The 26,912-nt window shown below is 35.9% G+C and overlaps 1 protein-coding gene across 3 annotated transcripts in view; it reads right to left on the reverse strand.

Annotated features, from left to right (window-relative positions):
- The window catches only part of COG5 (component of oligomeric golgi complex 5), a 313,532-nt gene that overhangs the window by 31,712 nt on the left and 254,908 nt on the right, over positions 1 to 26,912 (reverse strand). For all 3 annotated transcript variants that reach the window (XM_033088094.1, XM_033088097.1, XM_033088095.1), the window contains 3 exons: positions 10,607 to 10,717; positions 8,984 to 9,046; positions 763 to 866 (listed from right to left, as the gene is read on the reverse strand). In XM_033088094.1, coding sequence (XP_032943985.1) covers positions 763 to 866; positions 8,984 to 9,046; positions 10,607 to 10,717 — 278 coding nt within the window. The remainder of the gene's footprint in view (positions 1 to 762; positions 867 to 8,983; positions 9,047 to 10,606; positions 10,718 to 26,912) is intronic.

A 26,912-nucleotide genomic window follows, 5' to 3' on the forward strand; every position in this document is an offset into this window, starting at 1 on the left:
GGGCTGCGGGTTCAATTCCCACATGGGCCAGCGAGCTGCGCCCTCGCAACTAGAATGAAGTCAATGAACTGCCGCTCAGCTCCCGGGTGGCCAAATGGCTCCGTTGGTTGGAGCGCGCCCTCTCAACCACAAGGTTGCCGGTTCGACTCCCACAAGGGATGGTTGGCTGCGCTCCCCTGCAACTAACAACGGCAACTGGACCTGGAGCTGAGCTGCGCCCTCCACAACTAAGACTGAAAGGACAACAACTTGACTTGGAAAAGTCCCGGAAGAACACACTGTTCCCCAATAAAGTCCTGTTCCCTTTCCTAATAAAGTCTTAAAAAAAAAAATAGACTGAAATAATAATATTAAAAATAGAGTCTTCAAAACATACTTTATAAATTAAATGATAAATGACTTGAAAAATTAAAGGACAGTGTAATAATCACACAATTTTTCTACTAACAGACTAGTAGCTGGACATTTAATAAAGTAGATATTCTTTTAAACAACATGAATATAAAGAGAAACAGGACAGTACACAAACAGTAACTAAGTATGAAGTAGGAATATAAAACATACACCTACATTTTGATATTTAAATGTTTACCTCTAGAGTGCGGTTAAGTTGTTTTGAAGTCCACCTGAGCATGTAAAGAACTATCCCAAACTCTCCACAATGGAGAAGGCAGCATGAGGTTGGAGGCCAGACCCATCACAAGAGGACCAAGCCCAAGGGGGCAGGAGACGGTAGTGACAATTTTGGTTTAACGTCCTTACCCAGAAAAGTCTTCTTGATGCATGGTGATGATGATGGCCTCTATAGCATCTCCCACTGAGGTCAGTAAGGGCTGCACAGCACTTCCCATAAGAACATGGATTGTCTGAAGAGAACAGGAAGGGAGGAGAGGCAAAATTAAAGACGACCACACGAAATGTGAGAAGCATTTTGACTACAAGTTTTCTTATTGTATCAAATTCAGGCTATAAACAGTTTAACTGTAACAACGCAACAGAAGTCTGCTCCTCTTCCTAACTGCGAGTAATGATTTTTGAAGCTTAAAATATGAAGAACATGGCACCGAAAAATCGCAACTCCCCCAATGCTCTTATATTTTCAAAAGTTTAATGGTCAAATGAGCCCTTGGAGAAAGGTGCAAAGGGGGGAATAATACTACTTATGAAGTCAAGAACAAATGAACACGTTTTAAAGTTTCTGAAGAGCGTGAGGCAAGACCAAAAGTAATTCTTCAAAATTGGCACTACATCATAATAAATATACTGGTGATTCTTATAGGGCAGAAAGCTAGGCATTTCATGACGTAGATTTCTATTTATTAGAGTTTTACAGCAATGATTCTCAACTGAGGGCAATTTTGCTCTCCAGAAGGCATTTGGAAGTGTTTGGAGGTATTCTTGATTGTGAAAGCTGGGTGGGGGACAAAGGGTCTGCCACTGGCACCTAGCGGGCAGAGGCTAGAGATGCTGTCAAACAACATCCTAGAACGTACAGGACAGTTCCCCACAACAAAGAACTAAAATGCCAATAGTGCTAAGATTGAAAAACTATTCTATAATGAGGTATAATCATTGGTTAGGTTATGCAGACCCTTGGCCTTAGCTATGGGTTTTTAGCGTTACATACTGACTGGACCTCAGTAAACACTCAAAATCTAAAATTTAAGTACATTATATATGTTTCAGTGGTGATTACATAAAATGAAGATGGATGGTTTTGGCTCATACAAATGATTTCAACCAATGAGAAACGTTTAAATAGAACCTTCCTAATTCATCAAATTCCTAAATGTCATCTCTAGCCCTAGGGGAGCTTGCAATCTAGTGACAACAGATAACAAGTTAGAGTGACATGGTGCTCCACAGAGCTATGGGATCATGGGAGAGACCTCCAACTTACACCCAAAGGATCTGAAAAACAAAAGGTGTTGCTTGAACTGAATTTCAAAGGCCAAACAGGTAAGAACCACTTGAAGAAGGGTGGGGCTAGGAGGGCTTATGTTAAAGGCAGAGGAGCCTGGGAAAGCTGATGCATTTAAGGAACTGCCAAGTATTCAATACAGATAGTGTGAGGTGCCTGCCTAAGTTGAAGAGGCAGCAGATGTACTCTGTGAAGGCCGCTAAGGAGCTGGAAGTTTATCCTGAAGGGACTGGGAAACCAATGATGGATTTTAAGCAATGAAAAAATGTGGTTAAAGATTTGAATTTGGGAAAAATCATGTTGGATAGTAGACTGAATAAATTAGACCAAAGGCAAGAGGACACGGTAGTAATACAGACGCAAAATGGTGAACACCTGAACCGAATCAGAGGCACAGCAATGGAGATGCAGAGATGGGATGAAGACACGGAAAGAACAGCAGGACTTGGTAACAGGATTTAAGGAATATGGAGTAGAAAGACTTAAGGGTATTCTTAGATGTTTTTTCTTAATGGTTTGGTGGTATTATTAACTGTGTAACTGTGTAAATGCAGAAGATGCAGGTTAATTTGGGGATGAAGGAAGAAAATGATGAGCTCAGTTTTGAATATGAGTTTGAAGGGCCTCTGGGAAACCCACATCGGCTATCCAGTAGGGCCTGAGATCTTTACATTTGTAGTTCCTGACACGATCTGACTATTTGGCAGTGTTTGGCTTTTCAGAGGGTAGATCAAACCAAAAGAGTCAATGAGATCCAAGAGGATGCTTTGCAGACTAAGGCCAAATGCCATTTTAAGGTCATGCAGAAGAGGAGCCCTTAAAGGGTTAAGAGGGATCAGAGCACTGATTTAGTATACGTTATGTGCTGGGTACTGTGCTACGTGCTCCGTATATAATAACTGCACTTACAACTCAATTATTCCTTCCCCTAAGAATTATTAAGATCTCTAACATATTATAGAGGGGAAAGCTAAAGTAATTTGTAGCTGGGGAAACCAAAGTCAAGTTAAGGAGATTGTCCAGAGCCCTAAGTGAACAAAGGGAAGAGCTGGGATTTTCTAGCTGTATCTGACTCCAACGAGCTTTTGGCTATATTTTGTCACTGGGCAGAGAAGGAGGAAGAGACCTTAGGGTATGGTGGAAATAAACAGATAAGATTTCAAGAAGGAAGGGTTGGTTTTCTGCTCTGGTATGAAGGAGTGAGTGTCTAACTACACATCCTCTTACAAATAATTATTGAAAAAGATACCAAAAACAAACCAAACCAAAAGCCTACTGGAGGACTCTGGAGATGGGGAAAAAAAATAACCAACAACAGGTAGTTTTAGAGGGCTGTGGAAATCCAGAGCAAGCAACCAGAAGATACAAGTTTTCCATTTTTTTCTGTGACTTTGCTCTAAGAGTAACTACAGTCACGGTAGCAGCAAGGCTGGTGGCTAACACTGAGAGAAAAACAAAATAAAACAAAACCCAGTCTTTCAAGCCAAAGGAACAGGGGAAAGAGCCCTAGTTCAACCAGGGCTACCAGAGAGTGAGAGGGGAACCTCAGAGAGGAAAAAGCCAGAGGAGAAGAATGCCTGATGCTCTATTTAGACTTAGCACTAATCTTTAGTGGACTCATTGATCATGCACGTGCAGAGCAAACTGAAAGTGGTTTACAACTAAGGCTTAAAGAACTGAAGTGATATCTGAGGCATGGCCAACTGCAGGTATGTCAGTGTTCAAACTGAATCTAATTAAGCTAATTATTATAATTGAAAAAGAAACATCATCAACACTCTTAGGAGCAATATAAAAAAATACTGAATCTAAAATACTGAATCTACAGACAATAACATTCACAATATCCAGGATATATTAAAAATTACTACTATACCAAAAGCTAGAAAATTTATCAATTCTCAAGGGAAAAGATAATCAACAACTGACAACCCAGAGATGACCCGGACTCTACAACTATCAGACAAGAACCTCAGTGAGGTAAAGCAAAAAATACTCACAATAAATCAAGTAATAGGAAATCTCAGCAGAGTGATTAATAATGTGAAAAAGAACCAAATGGAAATTTTAAACTAAAAGAAAATTACACTACACACATGTAGACATAAATGCACGTCTATAAATGCAAGATTTCTATATCTTACATAGCGTGATACAATATTAACTCTAAGAAGACTATGGAAAGTTAAGGATACAATATGGTAATCCACAGAGGAACCACTAAAAATCCAATCATGCAAAGAGGTATAAATAAAAATACAATCAAAATGGAATTTTAAAATTTTTGCAAGTGATCCAAAAGACAGCAGAAAAGGGGGAAAAGAGAAATAAAAAAAATAGAAGAAATAAAAAACAAATAACAAAACTATACACCTAAACAAAACCTTATTAATAATTGTATTATGTGAATGGACTAAACACTCCAATTAAAAGGTTGAGATTATCAGAAGACAAAATGGCAATACCCAACGATATACTGTGTACAAGAGATACACTTTAAAAACAGACACAGAAGAGTTCAAAGTGAAGGCACAGGAGAAGACATACCATGTAAAAACTAACCATAAAAAGGCTGGAGTAGCTAAATTAATATCAGGGAAAACTGAATGCATGACAATAACTAATAACAAAAGCTAATGAGAGAGATTTCATAATGGTAAGAGGGTCAGTTCGTCAGGAAGAAGAATGATAAATACATATGTATCATAATAGAGCTTCAACAGAACTAGCAACACAGCTTCAAAATTGTCAAGAATTGACAAAATTAAAGGAAGAAGTACACAAGTCCACAATCATAGTAGAAAAGATGAATAAAATTGATAAACCCCTAGCTAAACTGATCAAGAAACAAAAAAAAGGAGAAACAAACCATCAATATGCAAAATGAAAAAGAGGTTGTCACTATAGGCCCTAAGCACATTAAAAGCACGGTAAGGCATTAAAAGCATGTGCAACATCATTCTGACTAATTAGATAACTTAGATGGCTAGGCAAATACCTAGAAAGTCACAAAGTATCAGAGCTCACTCAAGAAATAGATAACCTGAATAGCCCTTTATGTATTAAACAAATTACATTTGTAGTTATAAACTTTCTATTAAAGCAACTGCAGGCCCGGATGGCTTCACTGGTGCATTCTACTAAGCATTTAAGGAGAAAACAACACAAAGTCTTTCAGAAAACAGAAGCGAAGGAAACAATTCCAAATCTAATTAGTGAGGCCAGTATTAACTTGCTATGAAAACCAGACAAAGAATTAGAAGAAAACGATATACCAATATCCCTTACGAATATAGATACAAGCACTTTTAACAAATACTAAGTAAATCAAATCCAGGAATACATAAAAAAGGTACTACATCATGACCTTGGTCAGTTAGATACTTGAAAATAAATTCCTCTAAAGAATTTTAACAGAATAAAGGAGTAAAAACTATATGATCATTTCAAAAGACACAGAAAATGCTATTTGATGAAACAACACCATTTATAATTTTTTTTGAAGTCTCAATAAACTGGTAATAGAAGGGAACTTGTTTAATCTCATGAAGGCCAGCTCAGATGAACCTACAGGTAACATCATACTTAAAACAGTAAACTACTCAGTGCTTTCCTCCAGGTCAGCAAGGCCCACTCTCACCCGTTCTGGTCAGCCCTGTACTGGGGCTCCTAGCAGTGAAACAGGGCATGGGAAAAGAGGCGTAAGCTCAGAAAGAAGGAACTAAAACTGTCTCTACTTGTATATGATGTAATGGTTTACACAGAAAACTTAGAGCTAGATGAGGTTTTCCACTTAGGGAAAATATAAAACAGGAAGAGAATGCATTCATTTAAAGAACAGGCAGATGATCAACAGCGATCAGAGGAAACTGAGAAAGGAGGCTAGATTGTATTTCATAAAATAGTTACAAAGCAGGGAAGTGTGTCATACATTTTGAAAAGATTTACCTAAAATAGCTAAGATTACAAAAATATCGAAGCCTCGGCAATCTGGAACATTCCCTAACATAGAACATCAAACCTTCACAATAAGGGAGGAAAAAATTGTCATATATAAACTCAGCAATATAATCACTGTCTGCACAAGACAATCTCAGCAATAAACGGATCAGAGTTACTGGGCCAAAGTATTTAAATAATACTTACAGCCGAGGTGATTATAATGAAATGACTTGAAATGTACACTCATTAACTAATACTAATTTTGCCATCCATGCCATACTAGATAACACTTATAATATGATGCACCCGAAGCCTAAAATAACACTGAATTTTGGATAAAATTTCAACAAGGTAGAGTAGAAAAGACTATCATGTGTCATTACTTACATATTTAGTAAGTTAAAAAAGTATGTGTAATATCTTCTCTATTAATAAAAGCATATAGATTTAGGGTTCTTGGGCTGCAGTCATTTATGCACCATCACATTCTAGTCCTAACTCAAGTGATGTAGTAAGTTTCCTACAATTTTATGAAATTCAAGGCTCTGTTTTTTTTCTTTAAGTCAGAGGGTTTTGTTTGTTTATAACTTAATATGTCATAATGATTTTTATAAGATTTAACTAAAAAAAGCAAGGTCAAACTATTTCCTTGATTTCTGTTACCATGAGCAATTAAGTCCTAATTGGCAGGGCACTGCCAGGCAGCGTTGAACTGACGGCTAGTTTTATCCTGTTCTGAAGGGAAAACTGGCGATGCCTGAGCACAGAGCAGTCCCAGCAACACGAGACCCTGTTCTGGAGCGAAGCTCAGAGTGAGGGCTGGAGCCCAGGCTCGGGGCCATTTTCCCTGCACAGGCCTCCACTCCCAGCCCAAAGTGGTTGGTGTTACGGTAGGAATAACCTTTGCTGTACGTTAAAATACAGATTCAGAGAGTCTAGTGCATACTGAATTACAATTTCAGAGGAATTTCTACTTTTAACTTGTCCAGGAGCTTTTTATCATCAGGCGAAGTGTAGGCACACTGTATTAACCTACAGAATGGACTTTCTCAAAAAAATCAATTTAGTGGATCACTATCAGAATGTTTTAAAAAATAATACACGAGTATAGAAAATACCAGAGAGCATCACAAAAAATAAGGAAAAGTATTGTTTTGTGAAAGCTTTGTTTTAATTATAGAAATGTGTATAAATGTATATTCTACATATATGCAATTATATATCTGAGTATATATTTATAAATGCTTATGTATTGTGTAGGGGTGACAAAGTAAAATGTATTTCTTATCTTGGTTAGTGATCAAAAGACATCTGACAGCTACTGCTAGAAGGAAAAACTGTGGAATTACAGAAAAGAAAACTATATGTATTCCCTGCCTGGCGGTAAGAATATCAAGACCTTTTGGGTCGTCATACAGGCCTGATTTTATAGCGTTTTTATGATCATCTATAAATTGGACAACTCCTACTAAAAACAATTATTTCATTATGGTATCTTTAATAATATTTCATCATAATGAGAAAAGCATGTTAGGGAAAAGAAAAGGATACTGGTAACATCCAAGTGTAGTTCTGCAATGCTGGGGGAAAACAAGACTATCTCCTCTTACCCTCACCTATGGATTCAGAGTCCTTAACTTCTGGGGCCTGTTAAATCCACATCCATGTCACCTATGGACAGCATTTGACCTCAGAAGTTCCCTTCTCCTTTAGAATTTGTGACATCATTCTCTCCCAATTTTTTTCCTTACTCTCTTTGTATCCTCTTTACTTTCTAAATTATAAGTGTTTCTCCTTGGAGTTTCCTGGTTCTCTTTCTCTCTCTCTTTTTCTCTCCAGCCCTACCCAAGTGATCTAAATCCAATCTAACAGTTGACATTTAACTTTGTGTTGGTATATAGTACCATTTTGTAGTTGCAAACTAAGGCAAGAGAGAACTTACTAGCTTGTCTGGGGTCACACAGCCAGTTGAACAGCTGAGAAGGGCTTCACACAGATCGTTTGGCTCCAGAGTCTGTGCCATATGGCCTTATTTACTGATTTAGTACGCACTAAGTAAATGTTTAGTAAACGAACGAATGAATAATGGTGGCAAGGTATGGTAGACACGACTCTTTGGAGTCAGCAAAGTCTGGGTTTACCAGCTATATGACTTTGAGCAAGTTATTAGTTCTAAGTTGTATAAAACGGGGATAATAATACACAGTGTAATGGCTGTAATATTTCAATATATTGCATGTGACTGGCAAATAGCAGGTGTTAAAGGATATTTACTACTATTATAAGAACGAATGATTTGCTTGTTTTTTTTTAAAAGAGTTACCTACTGTCAACTACATATGACTCCTAATCTCATACCAACGTCATTTTGCACTAACTTCCTTAACATTAGACATAAGGCATATTTATGTTAGTGTATTTACAAAGGGGGACTTACCCTGGTTTCACATCTTAGATACACATTAAGAGTTTCTCAACCTTAGCATTACTGATATTTTGGGCCTGATAATTCCGTTGTGGGGGGCTGTCCTGTGCATTGCAGGATGTTTAACAGCATCCCTGGCACTAGATGCACCCCTTTCCCAGTTATGACAACCAAAATGTCTCCAGATATCATTAAATGTCCAGCAGGGGACAAAAACAATCTGGTGTAGAAGCACTGCTTTACTACTGTGTTTCCCTGAAAGTAAGACCGGGTCTTATATTAAGTTTTGCTCCCAAAGACGCGTGAGGGCTTATGTTCAGGGGACCTCATCCTGAAAAACCATGCTAGGGCTTATTTTTCGGTTAGGTCTTATTTTCGGGGAAACATGGTAGGTCAATACTTGACTGCACTGTCCTAAGATACAGTGAATACTTGTAAGACTCTTGCTTCTCTTGCTTATGATACAATTAACACAAGCAGAACACAATAAGTAAATACCAACGGGGTCTATTTTCAAATTCTGGAAAATATAAACACACATGTATCCTCTCTCTTTAGGAAAATTATCAAAATGCTACTTTCAGTATATGTAGAATATTCTGAATTATTTTTAAAATGTGGTATCTCCCACTCATTCAAACAAATAATTCTAAAACCCACTTTGATGTATAGAGTCCAAGATTAAATTCTTTTACCTTTAGAGCTGAAGTTATAGTTTGCTCAGCTGCTGGTGGGAATGAGCTCTGACTGGAAACCACCTAAAAAAAGGTTTTGATCCGATTACAGTTTTGCTTAATCATTTATTTATTTTTTCTATTTTTACAAGGAAGCTGAATTCTTGCATTTATTACATAATTCCAAGTCATTTGTTTTTATACTAATTTTGATCATAACATGATAAAGCAGTTTCCACAAGCCACATATAAAACAGCATCATTACTTTAGAGTAATGTCTCATAAATGTTTTTAAAACTCATTGGTAATTATTAGTTAAGATAGGTTGAAAAATACTTGCCTATATAAAGCAAATAGATACTTCGAATAATCAAAACATTAAGATTCTAAGAGCTAGCTTTCCTTTATTCACTTTACATAGGTTTTAATGATAAAGTTTTAACTTGAAAAGGTTAAAGATCTAAAGCTATATTTATGAACTTCTTTTAAAAAATCCACTTTTCAAGGTTGACTGTAATTTTCAACAAGTCTTTAAAATACAAATGTCAAACATTTCCCTTTTTACAAATCAATACAAACATTATGAAAACTCTGAAATTATCAATAAAGACATTTAAATCAGGCTAAATAAACACAACCTTTCATTACTTGTGGGGCTTTAGAGTACTTATTAAAGGAAATGGAAAACATATTATTTTTTTATTTTATTTTGTTTGTTATTGACTTTTCTGAGATTTACCTGTTAACACTTCAAAATATTTTTTGTCTAGTGTGTGAAATGTACATTTTTGGAAACCCCTCATTGATCAAAAGGACTTGTTAAAATTTTTAAGTTAGTGAATAACAGTCACATAATTATTCGAAAACACAATCTATCATATTAAAGCTCGTATTAGATAGAGGTCAAGTTTTTAAGAACGTCACCTAACCTTTAGCTTCCTTCAAACTTCTAAACATTTATCTTCCTATTTACTAAATATTTTGAAAATGCTTTATAGAGAATAAACACAAGCTACTCAAAAATCAAAGATGGGGTGAAAGTGTTTGCCCAGTAATTATGAATACAGTTCATCTTAGACATAACATATGAAGGCAAACAAGTTAAAGTTCAGTCATTTTTTAAAAAGGCAAAAAGAATACATATTCTCTACTTGCAAGTATTCATCAGTGATTACATCATAAAAATTCATTGCTTTTATGCAGCTCACCCCTTTTTTGCGCAAAAATAGAAACTTTCTGAGATGTTGGAAGGCTTCAGAGTTCTTACTCTGTCATTAGATTTGCTAAAATTTACTACCACCCACATGACATCAAATTATGCTTTTTAATAGGTATGAAACGCAGATGATTTACCTTTAAATCAATTGTTCAATAAATTTGATTATACCCACCAAATTTGAGAATCTATAGCTCATGTGTTTTAAACCAAATGTATAGACAACAAGTCACACAAATAATAAAGGCCAGGGTCAAAGATTGTGAAAAAAGAGTTAATTCCTCAGCTTATTTCACAATCGTCATGTTTTCATTATATTCTTTTGCAAAAATTAAATAATTAGTAAGCTGTCTAAATTTGAGGCGAGAAGAAAGAAGAACTTGAAATTAAGTGCACAGAATTGGATGGTAATAAACATAAAGGTTACCTTTGTCACCGACTGGTGCAACTTAAAGAGTGAGTTCACCACCGCCACGTTTCTTCTCTGCCCGTCAGTCAGCGGCCCAATCACCTGACTTGCATCTCCCTGTGTGGAGAGCTGTAAGAATTCAGTACAATTCATTATTCACTGGGGGGAAATGGATGCCCCCTGACCAAGAGAATGTTAACTGGAACTATTCAGCCCCAGTGTTGGCCTTTGGGCACAGCAGGGGCCTCTGTAGAGATGACACACGGATACGGAGGCCTCACTGTAATTAGTCTTGCACAGGAGGCACGTCCTGCACCCATACATCATAGCGGAGGGACCTGAGGCCAGTGGGACTCAAAAGCCCAGTGCATCAACATAGTACTCCTAGGGAATACAGTCTGGTAACTGTCATCCAAAAAAACGAAGAAAGAGGAAAGAGAGAGAGAGGAGGGGGAGGGAGGGAGGAGGAAAGGAAGAACAGAGAGGGAGGGGGGAAGGGAGAACGGGAGAGAGGAAAGAATAAAAATGAAGCTACATTCTATGTGCATTTGACAGCCACCATAATACTCCAATTAAATGAGTGGTGAGAAGAGGGTATTACTCTTCTTTTTTGTAGATTAAAACTTCTTTTTAAAAGTTTCCGAATATTATACTGTGTATGGATGATCAGTAGAAGTGGTATTAAGAACTTTCTACTCCTGACCTTTACTTCTAAACACATGAGTTTTAGGGAGGAGGACATGGAATGTTTTACTGAGTATTATACTCTAGAACTGTTGTAGTTCCATTTAAGGGAAAAAACCCCACATATGAACCATTCTCATACTGATCTGATTTTCATCCAGTCCTCTATTAACAATTATTATTTAAAGATAAATTAAACTTGATGAAGACAAAATAAATAAATAAATACATGATGCAAGTAACTCTATGAATGTGGATGCAGATTTTATACGTATGAAAAACTGGCCTTTTAGGAGAGTTCCTAAGACTATCTTCCCTTTGTTATAGTGAGTCAAATAAAATGTGAGAGAAAGAAATACTATTTTTCTTTCTATTTTCCCTTTGTCAACACACACACACACATATATTTTCAAAATTAAACTCAATCTCCACTTTATCAATTCCTAATTGTGGTAATAAAATACAGTTTAAGAACATTAAAAGTTAAAATAAAGGGAATAATCCTCTGCTGAAGTTACAACTCATGATGATGATTATTAAATCAACGTAAGATTTTCTGGCATCAGGTTAAATAACCCCAATTTACTTCACCTTTACTCATGGACATAGTCTAGTCACCAACTTGCAATCAACCTGTATTCTAAGTGATCATTTGTAAATTGGTGGTCTGAAAAAAGCCATAGTTTTCGTCTAGAAACTATGTTAAAAGTTAAAGGTGAGAGTCTCAGAAGAGCCCACAGAATCCAATGTAACTTACAGTGTGGTAAACTCTAATACTAATAGCAGCTCTGAGCTCCCAGGAGAAAGCAGATGATGGGCAAGGCTCCGGCACGAGCCACTTCAGAGACCAAGGCGGCAATGGCCAGTAGCATCGATGGTTATGGCAGACTCGGGCTCAGGTGCTAAATATACAGCTGTCCGTAACGGGCGTGTGAAAGTTACAAGTTCTAGATGTACAATTTTTAAAAATCTGATCTCTCTTACTTCTTTTGAGATTCTCTCCAAACGATTTTGAAGAACTGCCACAGCAAGGGGAAAGGGAAAGAATTCTTATGTTACTCTTATTTCCCTTTATTTTATGTATTCTGTATTTAATGAAGAGATGGGCTCACTGCTAGAAAAGGGTGGAGATCATTTTATTACTGCGGACTGACCGTAGTTTTAGGTTTTGAAGGTATAGAAAGGCGACCAATTGCACAACCTTTGGGATGCTATAACCAAAAAGACAGATTGTAACAAATGTTGGCCAGGATGTGAAGAAACTGGAACTCTCATACACTGCTGGTGGGAATATAAAACGGAGTAGCTGCTTTGGAAAACAGTCTGGCCATTCCTCAAAGATAAACACAGAGTGACAAATACCCAGCAATTCCACTCCTAGTTATATACACAAGAGAAATAACACATGTTCACACAAAAACCTGAACACAAATGTTCACAGCACCATTATTCCATAGCATAATAGCCAAAAAATGAAGGAATAAAAAACCCCACGTCAACCAACTAATGAATAAATGAATGGATAAATAATATGTAGCATATCCATACAATGGAACATTCCTCAGCCAAAAAAAAAAAAAAAGAAATGGAATGAAGTTCTGATACTTGCTACAACATGGATAAACCTTGAAAACATGCTAAGTAAAACAAGCCAGTCCCAAAAGGCCACATATTAAATGATTACATTTATATGAAAATCCAGACTAAGCAAATTCAGAGACAAAAAGCAGTTTAGTGATTAAGGTGCAGGTTGGGGGAGCGGGGAAATGGGGAGAGACTGCTAATGGATAGGTTTCTTGTTGGGGTGATACAATGTCACAAGTCTGATGGTGAATATACTAAAACCAATTGAACTGTACATTTTAAATGGGCAAATTGTATTTTAATAAAGGTCTTTTAAAAAAAAAGTATAGAAAGAGGAATCCCCAGGCTTCAAGACTACTTGCAAAGGTTGAGATAAGACGGCTAAATTAAATAGATGTATAAAGTTATATGAAGAAAACATTACAGGAGTAAAACATTGATAATACAAAAAAACTAAAAATTAAATATCGCTATGCCAAAGACAAGGACTAAAATTTAAGTATCAAAGTGAAAAATATGACACCAGATGAATGTAAACTTAATCTGAGTATGCTGGTTCTACAGTACAGAATATAATCTTAGCTGAGGGGATCACCCCGTGTCTCTCTCCAACACCACTCCCGACATAATCTTTTTAGGAGAAATAATTTTAAATTTACAAAATAATACAAAAATAAAAACAGTGCAAGGAACACTCATATATACTTTACCCAGATTTATCTTGCAACATTTTTATCACTTGCCATATTATTTGTATTCCGTCTCCTTCCCTTCTCTCCCCCTCTCATACACATCTACATAATTTTTTTCTGAATCATATATATATTATGGCTCTTTACCCCCAAATATTTCAGTGTATATTTCCTAAAAATAGGGATACGATCTTCATAAATTTACATTGATATAATGTTTTCATCTGGAACCTGCCATGTCGCCTAAGAGTTCTGGTTCCTTTTAGTGGGAAGTGGTATTTGAGACCACGATCTGGGCATTAGGTACTCCCTGCTACCTACTCCTGAAGTAGCTCTTGATTAACTCAGCATTTCTACAGACGATCCTTCCAATACCCAGGACTCTCAGTCAGTAGTCTAGAGTCACTTTAACCTGTGACTCTTAGTCACAAGCTCAAGAACTGTACAGTGAACCCTCATTTGCTGATAACCTGTATTTCACAACTAATATTTTACAATTTGCTTTGTATCACGTATCTATCCATCCTTTCACTCATTTCGTATTTTTGATTCGTTTCAAAATAATTGCAGACATCAGTAAACATCATTCCTAAACACTTAAGCACGCATATAATTAACTAGAATTTAATGTTTATAGTTATTGTCCTTTTAAGGTAAAATTCAGGTACAATGAACTGTAGACATTAAGAGCCCAGCTGAATGAGATTAGGTGAACGGTTTGGCTTGTGCAGCTAACTCATCACTCCGGAGGGTACTTTATCACTGCGCAGTCAGCCCCCACGGTTCTGATGTGATTCGCCTCGGCGTTAAGTGCGGCTACATTCATAGACAGTATGGAAAGTATATCTAACAAGTTCCAAAGACAATTTACTCTTTTACCGGCCACTGCTGCCACTGCATTCTTCTTGGGGAAGATTTTTACTTTTGCTCATATATACTGTTTTCCAAAACACTGAAAGTAATGCATAATTTGATTTTCCTAACATTTTATTACAAACACTTGAAAGACTTATACAATGAACTCTCATACACTGACCACCTATAGATTTTACAATACTTGCATATGCTGTCCACCCCTCTACCCGTTTTATGTTTGGATGCACCTCAAAATAACTTGAGACATCAGTATATTTGTTCCCAATGACTTCACCCCACTGATTAGTTCTGCCTATTCTGTACCTTTATATAGTTATTTTGTGTACCTGCGTGTAAAGCTTCTTATACTAAGCATAAGGCTTTTGGTTCTCACCCATGTTTGTCCCTTTTTATTGATGTGTGGTATTATACTGTATGAATTTATCGGTTCATTTTACCTATCCTCCTGTTGTTCCCAGGATGTTTGCAATAAAATAAACACTAGACTTAGGATTCTAAACAGACTTGTCCCTACCATTTGCTGGCTGAGTAAATTGTGGCTTCAATTTCATCTCTATCATGGAACTAGTAACACGGTTGATACAAAAGTATGTTTTGCAAACTGTAAAATACCTCAACAATGTTAGGTATTACCAAGTTCATCTCTAGACAATTCTATGCCTTGTTCTCATTTTATTCTCACTTATTCTTTGCTTGGTCCTCATCCCTACGACCCACTCCTCCAAGTTCCAGCCTATTTCAGCACTGGCTAGGGACCAAAGGCAGAGATTAGAGGAAATCTAAGGACTTGAGGAATCAGAACCAAAGCCAGTCAAGCTGCCTGGAATTACAGAGTGAATTCTGGCTCCTTTGGGTGTGGTAACAAAGCATCTTACATCGAGTAGGCACTCTGAGTATTTCAGAATCTTCCACCTGCCTTGAGCCATTTAAACTTTGTTTCAAGCTATTTCCTTCATCTGAACTCCTTCAAATTGACTTTTCCCTAATTCACCTACTTATTCAGCAAGGCTTAAAGTAGAAAATATTCATTAGGCATCTGCTGAATGACTGAAGGGCAGTCACTCAGAGGAATGGTGCCTCAAAGTTACATCTTGAAAGTCTATTTTATTTGAGATGAAAAAAATTCTATGTAGGTGCAAATACAGTTTTGGCTGTACAGCATTAGGAGCTATAGGACTAGAAAGGTGGGAACAGTAAGAGATTCAACATTGATTCTAAACTACGAGAAATGTGCATACTGGAGAATCACGTTACACTATTTAATAGTCTGGAAAGATGTCAGAACCAAAAGAGTTGCGTAGTTGCATTCAAGTTTTAAAAATCAGACACACACACACACACACACACACACACACACACACACAAAGTAGGAGAGGTAAATAAAAGGTTAACAAACCCTCAATAATAATTAAAATGGTTCCCAAGTGTGAATGACAAGATATGTTATTCCTTTTAACTATCTAAAGAAAATATTTTTCAGAAAGTCTAATTCTGTACATCTGCTCACTGGGAACACCATGTGAATTCAATGCATGAGAAACAGCTGAGACTGAATCCTTGAAACAATGATAAACCATATAATTAACATGAGGATTGTTTTTATATCAATAATTTGCAGAGGAAATGACCAAGATCTCCCTAACATCACAGCTAAAGGCTAGAAGTAAAAGGAAACTGGCAAGTCGGCAGGTGAGTGGGATGACAGCTTTAAATTTATATTCAGAATATCTACTTAAAACCACTTCTGGGGAATTATAAAGTTGGGGACACAGAAGAATGTGTAAAAAGAACAAGAAAATACATTATGGATTGGTTCTGAATTACAGAAGGTTAAGTTACTTTCCAGATATAATGGAAATACTACTAGTGTTCTATTAATCTATAATTTCTATTACTGCCAAGGAAATGTCAAGTCTACAGAATAACTTCTTTTTATGCAGATTTGTTCAGAATTCTTCTAAATATCTTTGCAAGCATTCATAGAACAAATGAGGAAAAAGCATGTATCAGAATTTCATAAGTTTAGAGCAGAACAGTGAAATGCATACTAATCTGCAATGCTTCTCTAAAAACAAGTCAAAACATTTTTATAATTAAACCAGATATTTTTAACGAAAACTTTGAAATAAATTTTGATGACCCTTTAGTTATAGTTATATCAATACATGCTGTCTATCTAATTTTTGGATTCACAGGAAAAAAAAAAATCACACACACAAAAAGTCTAAGTGTCGTTGTTATTATTTTAATGAGAAGTAGAAAAGACAAATATTTGGATCTCAGATTGTCACTCCCCCTTCACACATACAGAAGACATCAGTAATCAGCGGTGGCCTTGTGATGGTCTCACAGCACAGTGCTTCAGGCAGACTTGACATGGGATAGAACCTATTTGCAATTTCTGACCTACGTCATACCAGTTTCTCTGGACACACAGTCCAATAATTGTAAGTGTATCTATGGGTCATCTAACTGTTTTCTAGGTCAGAAGACGTTAATGAGCAACATAGTCCAAGAGTTTTAAAACTGCAGTATCCTCATATATTCCACTGTTAGAAATGTATCCTAAGAAAATAATAAAGTTATACGCACAAAGATAATGCTGTTTATAAAACAGAGAAGCTGGAAAAACCTACATGTCTAAGAATAAGAGAATAGTTAGGTAAATTAGGCAATTCACAGGATGGAACCAATAAACAATGGGAGAGCTCCTTATGTTACAGTGTTAATTGTTTTTTAAAAAAAGCAGATTAATCTATGAAGCACTTTGCTCTCACAAAAAGACTGGAATGCAAAAATGTTAAAATAGTATGAAGCATTACATGAAGAAAGTTACTAAAATACTAGCAAAGGGCACTGCAGATTCCACAAAGTATATACAAGGCTCACTTGTAGATTACACTTAGAAATGTCATCCACTATAAAAATGAAAGATGTACAATCTCCATTCCTAAAAGATTTCAGGTAACATGAGAAAATAAACTTTGGTTACTGTTTACTTGCCCAAAAGAAGGTTTTGGGAAAGATAACCTCTTTTGATTTACTAATCTGTGACACAGGTAAAAATAATTGATTTTTATTTATGAGGTATGATCTAAAAATGCGATGAATGTTTAAATTAAAAAAATTATTATAGTAAAAGACACATTGCCATTAATCCCTTCAAAATACTCCCCCTCGCTTCAAACACACTTATCCCATCGTTCTTGCCATTTTCTGAAGCAGTTCTGGAGCCCTCTTTCGTGAGTGTGTTCAGTTGCGCTGTCGTGCCTGCTTTAGTGTCTGTCCTGAATTGATCAAATCGTTTTCCTTTCATGGCCATTTTGACTTTAGGGAAGAGCCAGAAGTGGCACGGTGCCAGATCTGGTGAATAAGGTGGATGAGGATACACTGTAATGTTTTTATTTGACAGAAACTGCCGCACCAGAAGCGATGTGTGACACAGAGCATTGTCATGATGAAGGATGAAGTAAAGACACTCACAGAAGAGGGCTTCCAGAACTGCTTCAGCAAGTGGCAAGAATGATGGGATAAGTGTGTTTGAAGCGAGGGGGAGTACTGTGAGGGGGATTGATCGTAATGTGTCTTTTGCTCTAACAAATTTTTTATTTAAACATTCACCGTATTTTTTGATCACACCTTGTACATTTACTTATCAAATGCTTTCATCATAGATTACATGGTCCAAGTAAAGGAAAAAAAGAATTATGATTAAATATCATTTAGCTTATTATAATACACCAATTATCCTATAAAAATGTAAAGGCACATACACACATATACACTCACAAATTGTGAAACATTCCTAATAATAAATATAGTTCGTAATACATTAGAAATTGCATTGTATTTGGAATCCACAGCAGAGCACGTTTCTGCAAATGCACAACAAAAGACAAATCCTTCAATTCCCTGGCATTTCAACCTAACTAAACCTTCCTGACAAATGAAACTGATTGTCTTAGGCGCTAAAATTATCAAAAAATATTTTCAAGAAAATCTTTCTATAGTGCATAACACACTTCTTCTGGTTTCATAAATACGGTACATAAAACATGTACTTTAAGAAGGCAAATTCTAGTTAAATTAACCATTGTATACGTCCAGAAGCATTATAATGACCAGTTTTTGTGTTATTACATTTTTTTTTTTTAAAGTGACTCTATCAGAGCTCAGTAAGGTATATATGGCTGCCTGCCCCTTCACTCATTAAACAGCCTTAGGTTACTGTATCTTTTGAAATTTTGTGTTTTCTTTTTATTTAAATTCTGGTGATGTTTCAAGCTGTTTAATATTCCTAAGGTGTCAGTTTTCTCTTTTTGATCTTCTCCTATGGCCCCTCATCTTGGTCGAACTTGCTTTAAAGTGGGAGTCTAGAGAACTAACCGCATGAAACCTGGGAGATTTTCCCATGAGCTAAGTGTATATTCTAGCACTTCAGATGGGGTTTTTTATTTCCTTCCTGGTTCTTACTTATATTTCAGACCGTTGAATTTGCCAAGTGTTTGACTACTTGATAAAAAAAGAAAGAGGTGTTACTACATATCCATTTATCTCAAAACTAAGAACAGGTACCCATTCAATCATAGAACAGATTCAATGGTAACATTACATCCTGACATCAAATTAAACCTTCACACAAATCTGTTTTCAGAGAGATGACAGCTTGAGATGGGTTCACTTTGGAACAGTTAACATGTAACCAAAAAGCTGGAAACAAAATTAAATCTTGTTTCTACATGAGAGATGAGCAAGATCAGCATCCAGGAATAAAATACAGCTTGCCCTTCAAAGCTGGAATGCTCAGACCATCCTTTCTCCTTAACCTTTCTGCATCTTCCCCATGCTTTTGCCCTTTAAATCAAAACCCCCACCTAGCACAAGGGATTCAGCAACTACAGGGGGTGGGGAAGGTAAACACGATTTGCTAAGAATGGATCATTTAGAGCTTTTACTTTATTTTCTTCAAAGGGCCTTATGCTTTTGAACAACAGATGGAATTTCCACCTACCCACAGCCAATCACTAGCTCCTAAACCCTGATCTTGTTAATTAAATTTAGACTCACAAGTCTGTATACTTTTAATTCTTTGAAAAAGAAAGAACTATTCACTGTCAGGTATACTGAGCTTTCCCATTTTTCAATAATGAATGCTATGACTGATTTATTAATCAATAGCAAAACTCTTCACATATACATAAAGTACAGAGAATAAATCCTCTTTGAATTAGGGTAAGTTGGGTGCAGTACAGACTAAATTTCAAAGCAAAGAATTTGCAAAAGAAATGAAAGGTTTTATTACCCTCTGGGATACAGAAAAACTAAAATTAAGGCCTAAGTTAGCCACAAATATATAAACTAGAAATAGTTAGTAGTTTATACATTTGTACATAGACTAGTACTTTCACAGTTTTAGAGATGTGAATTCTAATGTAATTAAACCTATAATCTTGTATGCATTATTCATTTTCATAGCAAACAAGTTACATATAGTCTAAAGATAAATTTCAATTTAACTAACGTCTTAATAACTAACACTAACAATTTTACATTATTGAACGCCAAGCTGATGAGGCTCTCCTTATACATGAATCTTTTGTCTGAGGCGTCTCCAGCAGGTGGTTCTAAAGAGCCTCATTCTCCAGGGGCCTGATCAACCCCTTTAACCCCAAAAAGCACCCATTTCGATAGTGGGTTTGTCAATGTCTCTCTGAAATTCTACGCATTTTATTCGTCTAAGGCTGTGCTGTAAGGTACATCATAATTCCTGTATCTTCCTAGTGAATTTGTTTCTTTTCTCATTTTGTGATACCCCCTACCCTATACACTAAGAAAGCTTTTTGCCTTATAGTCTTTTTCTGAGGTTAATATAGTTACATCAGCTTTTGTTTAATTAGTATGTGCCTGAAATATTTTTTCTCCATTCATTTATTTTCATCTTTTATATTAGGTGGGTGCAAAAGTAACTGTGGTTTAAAAGGTTAGGGGAAAAAAATTGCAGAAACTGCAATTACTTTTGCACCAACCTAATGTTCTTATATTTTAGGTAAAATCACAGAAAGCTAAATTTAGTTAATTGAGTCTATCCAAAACGAGAAATATCAGTGGCCAGTTTAGTCTATTTATATTTATCGTAATCAATGATGTATTTGGAATCCATCTTAGTATGAACTTATATATATATATATATATATATATATATATGTGTGTATATATTTATATGCTTATTTTTATTGTTTACTTACAGCCTTTACTGAACTGATACTTTTTTCTCTTTTTACTCCTTTTCCCATTAATTCATTTAGAAGTTATATATTCTAGGGCTGGCCCGGTGGCTCAGGCGGTTACAGCTCCATGCTCCTAACTCCGAAGGCTGCCGGTTCGATTCCCACATGGGCCAGTGGGCTCTCAACCACAAGGTTGCCAGTTCAATTCCTCGAGTCCCGCAAGGGATGGTGGGCTCCGCCCCCTGCAACTAGCAACGACAACTGGACCTGGAGCTGAGCTGCGCCCTCCACAACTAAGACTGAAAGGACAACAACTTGACTTGGACAAAAGTCCTGGAAGTACACACTGTTCCCCAATAAAGTCCTGTTCCCCTTCCCCAAAAAAATCTTAAAAAAAAAAAAAAAAAAAGAAGTTATATATTCTATTTCTGTGCTCTCAGTGGTCATAATTTAATTGTTAAAATTCATACTCAACTTAAGTCAAAGTATCTATATGGCTTTGTAGCCCTCCTGAACCATACAAGTATTTTAGAATGCTTTAAAATTCCTTATTTCTTCCTCACTTTAAACTTTAATGTGCACCTGTATTTCAGTTCTATCTTGTTTACATGTCACCAATTAGTCACTATTATTTCTTATTTTATTCAATTAAGGCTTAGATTTACCTACATGTTTATCAATTATTTGTGCTTACTATTACTTCTTGCTATTCAATCTTTCCTTTTTGAGTTAGATTTCCTCCCTCTTTGTTACACCAACAAATGGCTTCCCTCTCACTCAGAGTGAAGGCCAAAGCCCTTCCTATATATATATATACATTGTAAGAGCTGGAATGATCTAGAATTAAGGTCACAGTCTCTAGTATATTAGATTGGTCACAGGAATTCTAGGAAAGCAAAAACACTGAGTTAGTCTCTAGCCTTTCAGTGTTCAGGAATTCTGGCATGTAGTTGAAGAAGCGCAGTCCTGAAAACTAAAAGCTGTGGGTTGAAGGTGCAACTTTGTGACTGCATGATCGATGTCCGGAATACAGATTGCTCCAACAGCTACCAGACTTTTAAGCCAGTTGTACCTGCCTCCTTAGCCCCAATCAGTGTGAGCAGTCTCCTTGGGTGTTAAATTATTTCTTCTGTTAAGAACTTGCATATGATAAAAATTGAAATAGAGCAACTGAAAGGCATAAATTGAAAAACAAAAGTTCTGTCTCCACATCCCAGCCCATTCTCCTGTCAGACACTAATGGAGTCTAGGTGTGACCTCCCAGAAAAAAAAGAAAGAATAAAGAAAACGCACAAAACAGCATTGATTTATATATCTATTTCACTTATAGGTGGGACTACTACATGTACTAGTTCCACCTTCTTTTTCTAGCCTAATAATATATATTAAGAGACTTTTCCAAATCAGCACTTAAAAATGTGTACAAAACTTTGTAGTTACAAAGTATTACCTTCACCAATTTGTAACCACGCTCCCAAACCACCAGTATTTTCTTGAAGTATTTTCTGTGGATGCTTGAGAAAGAAAACCAGGGGATCTGAATTCCCCAGAGCGCAATATTCCTTGTTATTATTGTCAATCTTTAGACTACTAGACTGATTATTTAGAAATTAAATTTTCCAAATAAGTAGAGTTCTTAGCAAAGAGAGTGATCACATATATTTTGAATTTACGAAAGTGAAAGGAAGAAATCTACATCTAAGAAAAGATGTCAGAGAGAAAGAGAGAGAGAGAGATAGATCTCTTTTGCTCCAAATTTCCAAAATGTATAGCAAATTATATTTAGTTCTGGTTAGTTTATTTTAGGAAGTTCTTAGATGTTTAAAGTAGAGAGATGTGGGTGGTTGGTGAAGTAAGGAAGAAAAAAGGCATTTCCACTTTTCCTAATTAATCTGTGTCCTTTTTCATTTTTTTCTAAAATTAGTTTATTAAATATTAGAGATTCACTAAATACCTTCCAAAATTTATAAAAGTATTCATATCCTTTCAAGTCCTAGACTGAATGATTTTTCTCCTACAAAGCTAGATACACCTAGGTGCCACCTATATACATCTTTGTATAGTCCAAATATTTTTAATTGAAATACAAAATCCAGATAGGAATGTATATAAAAATTAATGCACAGACAAATGATTATAAATTAAAAACTCTTATAACCACAAAAGAACAAAAAATTTAAATTAAACAATACTAGCAATCCAAAAACCTTCCCTGTGGTCCCAGCTCAATCACTATCTCCTTCCTCCTGCAAGATGACTTCTTCATATAAATGAAATCATTCAGGATATATATTATTTCATTTATAATAACATTATTTTATATATATATATACATATATGTGCATATATATATATATATATGTTTTGATCAACGTTATGTTTCTGAGATTCATCCATATAGGAATGTATGTAAGTTGCAGTTTATTCGTTTTCAGTGCTGTATAGTATTCCACTGATGGATATCTCAGAATTCATGTATCTGTTCTACTGTTGATGTGCATCTGGGTTGTTTCTATAATAGTTTGGAGCTGTTACACATAATGCTGCTATATATATATATCTCAGTGTACATATGTAGGCATTTCTATTACGGTTTTCTTTTCACACCTGGAATTGATTTTTGTCTCTGGTGAAGGTTAACTTTCATTTTTTTCCACAAGACTATCAGACAAACTCATTATCACTCACTAAAAAGACCATCCCTTACCCACTGCTTTCTAGTGCCATCTTTGTCACATATCAAGTGACCATAAATGTGTGGTGCTGTTTCTCTTTCAATATTATGTTTCTGTCTTTGTACTAATACTTCACTGTATTAATTATTGTAGGTTTATAATGAGTCTCGATATCTAGCAGAGAAAAATCTTCTAGTATTGTTAAAAAATATACTGTTACACTGAATCTGTAGATCAATTTTGGAAAAACTGACACATTTTTAATACTGAGTCATCCAATCTATGAATAGAATATATACCATCATGTATTTAATTCTTCTTTAATTTTTCTCACTATGACAGTTTTCAGTGCAGTCTTGTTCCTATTTTATCAAATTATTCATAGGAATTTGGTATCTTCGAATGCTACTATAAATTATGTTTTTCTAAAATAAATTCTATTTTCTGTTTGTAGCTGGTAAATAGAAATAGTCGATTTTTATATAACTTATTACAGACAGAAAAGGGGTTGTATGGAAAGTAACATCACAGGGTGATCTGATCATAAACTCTTAACTGGGCAGGTCATGGTAGGTAGACCCCAACATATACCTTCTTTAATAAAAGGTTTATCTTTTCCTTAAGCGAAGCCCTATCCACTGTCTGTGCATCTAGGTTAATACACCCTTGAAATGCCAGAAGCAATCCTTCCAGACCCCGTGGAGGCATAACCACTCTCAAGAGAGCACATAATCTTGTAAACTATCCTATACCTTACTTTCTTCTCCTTCAAAGAAACTGTAAAGCTATCATTCTGGGAAGCATCTGAGATCTCGCTTCCCAGCAACTGTTGTCAGTTTGGCTCAAATAAACTCATAAAAATTCTCTACAGTTTTGGATGTTTCTTATATCAACACATTCTAGAACAGGCTTTTGGTTTCATTGATTTTTCTTTATTGGTTTTCTGTTTCTAACGTGATTGATTTCTGCTCTCATCTTTATTATTTCCTTCTCTCTACTTGCTATGAATTTAATTTGCTCCCCCCCCATTTTCTCATTGTTTTTTAATATAGAGGGTGCCAAAAAAATGTATACACATTTTAAGAAAGGGAAAAACTATATTAAAATTATGCTGATGTAACCAATTTGAGCACCTCTTGTAATTGCAGAAGTCAAATGTGACTTGTGTTCATCTTTTGTTATCGGTATATATTAAGTATTACAATTTTAATACAGATTTTCCTTTCTTAAAAAGTATATACATTTTTTTGGCACCCTCTGTATATAGAATTTTCATTAAAAGATTGTCGTTATAATATACCTTGTGTATCAATTAATGCTTTTGGATGCAAAAAAACCAATGCCCCAAAAAAGTGGTTTAAAAATACAGATTTAACATAACTTAACAAGCTGCTAATGGGTAAATGGTTCCAGAGTGGTTGCAATGAATGATTTGACAACAAACTAAACATAGTTAGTTGTGGAATAATTTTGCCCAAATCCTACCCACATTTTCTAATTAAATTTGTTCAAGGAAAAAAATGGCAGAGTTTTAATGTGATGTTCAAAGTTTTTCTTTTTTATGTAGAGAGATGGTCAGAGGAGACTTACTTATGATATTAACTATTTTTCACCTCCCTAGTTTCTTAAAGTGGAAGATCAGAACACTTATTTGAGAACTCCCCCCCCCAATATAAGTATTTAACGCTATGAGTTTTCCTAAGTTAATTGCATTCCACAAAGTTTGATGATATTTTATATTTTGATTTTTATTTAGTTCAAAATATATTTTTACATTTTCATTTTTGACCCAGGAGTTACTTAAAAGTATGTTATTTAATTTCAAAATATTTGTGATATTTTCCAAATATTTTTCAGTTACTTTGGGAGGAGGGGTCATAGAGTTCTTTGAAATCTGTTTCTACATTTCCCCCCCAAAATTCACATATCATAATATTTTATAATTTCCTGGGGTTCCCGAATCCTCTGAAACCCCTTCACAGACCTCCTCAAGTTAACAATTCTGACCCTAAGATTTCTTGACTCCTATCACAGAGAAAACACTTTCCACATGCATCATTTTTAAATGTATGTCTTCTAAATTCTAAATTGGCACAAATTCATACTAATAAGTTGAGTAAAAGTTAATTAGCTGCCCGGAAGTGCTCCTGACATAAGAACATCCAAACCTGCCGAGAATTTTTATAAGTTTATTTGAGCCAAACTGAGGACATATGCTGGTGTCGACGAAAAAACATCCAGCCTAAGAAAAAGCTTGTAAGAGTTTGTTTGAGCCAAACTAACAATCGCCAGGAAGCAAAATCTCAACGGATTGAGAAAATGCTCCACAAAATGGCAGTTTGCAGGTTATTTTATACATAGAATCAAAGGAGGAAGGTTACATGAAACCCACTGGTGGTAGACTAAGGGGGTGGGAGAAAGCAAAGCGGGGAATTCTCTGGGATTGGATGAAAGTAAACTGGAGATACAAGTACTTCTTCCACATAGGTGGGTACGGGATAATTAATAGTTCACTTTTTACAGCACATAGAGATGGAATCAGGGGACAAGAATAATAATGAGGGATTCTGTAGTTTCCTGCTCTGGTCCGGAAAGGGATTACTGACATTCCAAGGATGTTATCCCAGATGATGCAAAAAGACGACAGGCTCACTTAAGGTCAAGATTGATTTTATCAAGGAAGCTTCAGGCGAACGATGTGACTTCCCGCCATGGCCCACCTTAGTTAGGAATTTTTATGTTCACGCCATCCTATGTGGTTATTTTCAGGCTGCTGAACTTGTCAGGTTTAACCTATATCCCTTTTCCATCCTCACTGGGGAGCAATATCTCAAATGCTCCGGAGAATGACAGTTTTGTAGTTACTTTTCTGTATTTGGAATTAAGGAGGGAAATAAGTAAGATTACATGGAGGTGGGAGAAAGCAAGGTGGGGATTAGCTAACAAAATTATCTGCTCTCTTGAGAGTGGTTACTTCTTTCAAAGGTACGTTAACCTAGATATACAGAAACAATGGACAGGACCTGCTTAAGGCAAAGATAAACTTTAATAAAAAGTTATAGGCCTGTGGTGTGACTACCTATCATGCATGACCTGCCCAGTTAAGAACTTAGGATCAGATCACCCTGTGAGGTTACTTTCAGAAAAATCCTTTTCGTCCCCAGTGTGCTATGTGCTTGATATGGTAAAGGATAATTAAGACAATCAACAGCTTCTAAAATGCAAATGAGTTCTTTTATACTGAAATGCAGTGAATTTCAGTTTGCATCCTAATTTTTAAAAGGAGGCATTTGTTCAAGTGTCTTCTGTTGCCTCTCTGTCTGTCCCTGGTGCATGGGGGTTTTACGGTTGCCCTTTCGGCCATCCTCCCTCCTCAACATCACAGCTCTCCATTTCAGAGCATATCTATCCATCGCACTGGAATACTGTAGTTCCAGTTCCTGAGCATGTTTTGGCCTTGGTTCCATTTGCAAGGCAACCTTGCCTCCTGTCACACTACGGTGATGCCCACTGCAGCCCTAACAGGTAAATGGAGGTTATCTCTGTTTTTTGTGAGTCTGATACAGCTTTACTGTTCCCTGTATTT

Source organism: Rhinolophus ferrumequinum, chromosome 20 (genome assembly GCF_004115265.2).
Source record: "Rhinolophus ferrumequinum isolate MPI-CBG mRhiFer1 chromosome 20, mRhiFer1_v1.p, whole genome shotgun sequence".
Lineage (NCBI taxonomy): Eukaryota > Metazoa > Chordata > Mammalia > Chiroptera > Rhinolophidae > Rhinolophus > Rhinolophus ferrumequinum.